General features: G+C 36.8%; 1 protein-coding gene across 1 annotated transcript in view; it reads right to left on the reverse strand.

The window, feature by feature from the left end:
* LOC138044490 (uncharacterized) overlaps window positions 1-4,672 on the reverse strand; it is an 11,714-nt gene extending 7,042 nt beyond the window's left edge. The window contains exons 1-2 of the mRNA XM_068890992.1: window positions 4,537-4,672; window positions 1,344-1,541 (exon numbers count right to left, since the gene is read on the reverse strand). Coding sequence (XP_068747093.1) covers window positions 1,344-1,541; window positions 4,537-4,606 — 268 coding nt within the window. The 5' untranslated portion in view covers window positions 4,607-4,672. The remainder of the gene's footprint in view (window positions 1-1,343; window positions 1,542-4,536) is intronic.
* Between the last annotated feature and the right edge of the window lie 328 nt (window positions 4,673-5,000).

Here is a 5,000-nt window from a genome sequence, read left to right on the forward strand (position 1 = left end):
TACGTTAGCAGTGAAAAGCTGTATCTTTATTATTAAGCTTTACATGTGTATTAGGTAAATGCATTTGCAGTGTATGTATTTTTCCTTTTGTTTTCATTGTTTCTTGTATATCTTTGTAAAGTATTGAATTACCTCCTTTTGAAACTATCATAATAATATACATCAAAAAATTACTCGATCTTGATTGGCTAAGAGCAGTGCAGTTCAAGTGTAACAGAGAGCAAAAACTGTAATACCAGTGCAAATTACACTTCGAAATTCTGGATTATGATTGGCTAATAAACAATAGGGTTTAGTCCGAACCAATTAAATCTTTTGTTTTCAAATCAAGCGCGCGCCCTGGATAGCGCAATTTATGACGCAATTTTTTCCTGATTGCGTGATACGCTTGCGTTTCTTCTGCTTAAGGGCCCACTGACGTATTTTTTGGGGCGCGTTGCTAAAGATGTAATGGTTAAGTAATTTGAGAGAATTTGGCATTAGTTTGGTCAGTTTCCAACTTTTGTAAGCCAATGACCCTAAATATGACGTCATCGTGCCACGCCCATGGTCGTTTACGCATGCGCAGTTGATCTGAGAACGAGCGCGAGGAAGGGCGAGGAGATACCTTCGATGGAAGCAACAGTTTGTGCGGTGACTTTTGCTGGTGAGTGGGTTTTCTTGTCAGCTCATGATAAGATGACGTCACTTACCGGAAGTAACATTTCACTTCCTTAGCAACGCGCGAAAAATCCGTCTGTGGGCCCTTAACCATCTCCAATTTTTTCATGTATGTTATTAATAAGTAATCACATGATTATTCTTGTGCAATTTGGAATAAATAAGCACTTGTAAGTTTTGGTCGACTTTGAAAAAAAATACTTGTGCTTATTTATTCCAAATTGCACTCGAAATCATGTGATTACCTATTCATATTACCTCACAAGCTACTCAAATTACTGTTATGCATTTCAAAAATTTTAGCTAACGGTTACTTCTGAAGATGAATGTTGAGACATGCGAAACGCTTTTTTCAGTTATTCGCTTGTTTATAATTAGCCTCATGTTTGTCACCGCAGTTTGCCTTCTATTATTATTATTATTATAGCAGTATAAAACGCATGGATGCTCGATAAAATAACTACATGGGGCGCTCAAGGAAATCCATGTCGCTAGAAGGAACGTTTTCTTTTCCAAATAAAGCCATCATTATCATTATCATTGTTCAGGAACACCAACATGGCCGGCCTTACGTCACGTGAAAACAGCCTATATTCTTAATTACAAGTGCTTTATCTCGATCGCGTTGAGATCTGGCAGAGAGGTTTTCCATTGTGACGTAAGCATCAGTACCCATCACTTACTTTCTTTGTCATAAAGTGGTTCATCCGCTTCAGGCTCGTACCAGGCTACCGGTCCATCAACAGCGGAATCATCTGTCGCTTGCGATGATGCAGACATTTGGTCCAGAGACTCAAACAATCGTTTTAACTCGGCCATCGATGTTTTCTCATCCAGCTGTTGTTGCTCTTGAGTTTTCAAAAATGGTTGATTTCTTTCAACTGCGCATAAAAAGACAAAAGCAAAATGAAAACGAGAAACTTCAAAAGGCTCGGCGACAAACCTCTTTTGCTTTTTTCGGTTTAACCACTCCCCATTCGTTTTAAAAGTAAGATATCTTAAGTCGAAGACGGACTGTGAATAAAGTTGCTGCGCGTTTTCCTTTTGTTCGAGTTCATTCAAGTAGAGCCATAGAAAAACACATACAGAAATCATTAATGATATTTTCCGTGGAGACGTAAATAATGATTCAAGATGTTGAAAACAAGTAGTAATAATGGATTAGTAAAGTGCGTTCGATGTCTAGTGAAATCATACTTTTTATTGTACTGATTGTCCAGAAATATTAAGGGAAAATGGACTTGTGGGGGTGCTTTCAGGCAGTACGAAGAGAGAACTGGAATCTCCTGGGAAAAGTAGCCGAGTTGACAAATCACAACACGGAATTGTTGCTAATAACCAAACATGGATAGATTTCTCAAAAAATCTTACCCACGGTCCTCCGCTATTACGAATGGAGGGCCCTATAGGGTTTTCTTTTTTCAATTTAAATTTTAATATTTCCCTGTATGCATTCACGATTAAAGGACGAATGGTACCTCGCTTTTATAGCGCGTCTTTGTTTTTCAGCCAAGGCCAGTTTTATGATACGGTACTCACTCAATGGTGGAGCCGTGAAGGTGAAAGCCGCGCTAAATGGGTAATGAATTTACTTTTGCTAGAGATTAGGGAAACTGATTTCTTGGCGAAAGAAATGCTAAGAGGAAGTTTAACTGTTCGCCTTTTTTTTATTTATTTATTTTTTATTTTTTATTTTTGCTTTTAAGAGCCAACAGGAACTTTATAACTTTTATAAGATTGTTGTTTTTCCGGCCCAGGCTGAAATTTTTTTTTTCTGCCGATTTTAGGCTGAAAATATTATTGTATTATTCTTAAATTATAGCTTATGACATTTCCGTTTCAGAATTTATTGGGGTATCAATTACAATTGTTTGGTATCTAGATCTGCATGTCTTTTGTGCTGAATACTGTACATATGTATTTACATGTACCGTTCATCGAACTGTCATTAGCGTTGAACATTTTGCTATAGCTGGTGCAGGTTTTTTCGTTGTGTTAGTTTCGCCATTCAGAGAAAGGAATAGTTTATACGTTTAAATTAAAAACATAAAATTGTATTGCATTTACAGATATTTCAACACACGAAATTACATCTATCCTTTTCAAAATCTCAGCCACGGCTATATTCTTACAATATTCTTAAAATTTCAGCCTTGATATTCTTATAAAATATATTCTTATAAATAAAAAAAAAGTGTAACACCATTACTTTACAAGTAACACTGACAAATGTTAGCTTCAATTAGGTTCAACAACGTGCTAGTAAGCTATCGCTCGACAGAACCCCCAGATATAATTTTTAAAAAGGGAGAGAACCGAATTTCGGGATTCAATTTGCGTGTTGCATGTTGTTGCGTGACTTCGTCTACCTCAGTCGTGGCGTGATGTGTGGATCGCATGACTGAATGGATAGCGTGATACTTCGCTTTTTAGATCACTATGACTGAAATGTTTTATAGCGTGTACCAAAGACATTCTTTGTTTAACCCTAAAATGCTTTAGTGTTGATCATTGTCAAAATAAAACGAAAATGGCTAACATCAAGAGAATGTTGACATTTCATTGCCCAAATTTTGCGAAACAGCAGTTTTGAACAAATCGGTATCAGCGTTTTGTCATTTGTAGATGAATTTCATTACCGGAATTTAATGCAATGTAGGCACTTGGTTATATTATTTATTTTTTCTTCCACCTACCTCGATTAGCTGTGCTATTTTTGGGTGGGACTTGAAATGGGAAAACCCTTTTGTAAAGTGTTCTAATAAATGCTGTTTTGACGTTGGAGCGCTTTGAAATCACATTAAAAATCGTGTTGAGGAGCAGGAAAATTGTTGGTTTGTGGTGTATCAAGGACAGTAAAAAATCAAGGTGCATTTTACATCGCTTATCATAACTGCGTCCATTACCAAAGAAAAGACATAAAAAGAATGTTAATTTTTCCTTTTCCGATTTACGGCACGGGAAGTGGGCGTGAAGGTGTCGAAAATATAATGTTAAAATCTTTGCATTCAAAGAATTGTTTGCCAGCCTTTGAAAAAGCCTAGGAATACGAAAACCGGAAATAAAAGGGTAGCTTCATTTGCTAAAAACGGTTTACTACTTCGTCTGAGAAATAAAATTTGTTTGGAAACGAAAATCTCCTGATGTTAGTGTTGTCATGGTAACAGTACATTAACCAGCTTCATTTCCAGAGCGCGCGCTAGCCATTTTCGCCCGTTAGTCTTTTCTGTCTGCATGGAATAGCTCAGGGGCCAAAATTTTCGATATTGCCGTCAAGCAAAAAGCTCTAAAGCATAACCCTAACTTCGATTAAAGTGAAAAATAGTTGTTGTGTTTTTCGCCAATAACTAAAAAAAAAAATATATGTATATATTTATTTAAAAATAAGTATTTTCATTTCAAGACCACGGGGCTTACCACCTTAACTGCCAAAGGATGCCGGTCTTGGTAGAGAATGCATTCAATGTTGAACGGGATACCCTACAAAAGGCTAACTTATTCTTTCAGTGTTTGCTCGTTGAACAATTCCTTTGAAGGGAAAGCTGAGAAATTGCTCGGTCTTGATTTACGTTTAACGCGCCTATTGTGCTTAACAGATAATCAACAGAATTTAATTTTTGGGTTTATTTGTTATCGGCTTGACCGCCAAAAATACCCTCAATAATTTCCCCTGAGATTGTCAATTCTCAGGTAGTACGACTGCTATTATTCCCCGAGTGGTTAATAGTAAAAGCCCAGAGGTAAGTAAAATCATGTGTTAACTGTTACACATTGCGAAAAAAATAAGTACAACCCAAACGCCAGTGTATTACATAAACTCGCAAGCAAACAATCAAGCTAAAGCCATAAAATTGCTTGTTGCTCAGCGTCACTTACCAAATTTTGCAGGTAGACATTCCCATGTGAGAAAAATAATAACAATTCTTAACAGCGACATTTCAGACATTTTAACGGGGTGAAATTTAGTTTCCCGCGATGTTCCTTCAGATAGACGCCAAGTCTTCGAGTGAAGTGTACTGGTCTCGTCAGTCGCGACAACCTTCACTTATACTGACCGGAACAAAGACTATTTGAAAATTTGAAATTTTGAATTTGAAAATCGCGCTAACGTGCGCATTTGACATATATGAGGCATCCGAAACGTGAGATTATTGACTACTGACCCTAAAAAATTTCTGTCAAGTATCTGTATAGAAAAAGAACATTCAAGTCTGCCCATTACGAGAAAGCAATTGAGAAAAGAACAGAACTAAGGAACAAGTAAAACTAAGCAATGAATAAAGAAGAAAAAAATGCCATTATAATCGCATAAGAACACTGCATTTCTATCTGCACACACG

This window comes from Montipora capricornis, chromosome 4, assembly GCF_036669925.1.
Source record: "Montipora capricornis isolate CH-2021 chromosome 4, ASM3666992v2, whole genome shotgun sequence".
Taxonomy (NCBI): Eukaryota; Metazoa; Cnidaria; class Anthozoa; order Scleractinia; family Acroporidae; genus Montipora; species Montipora capricornis.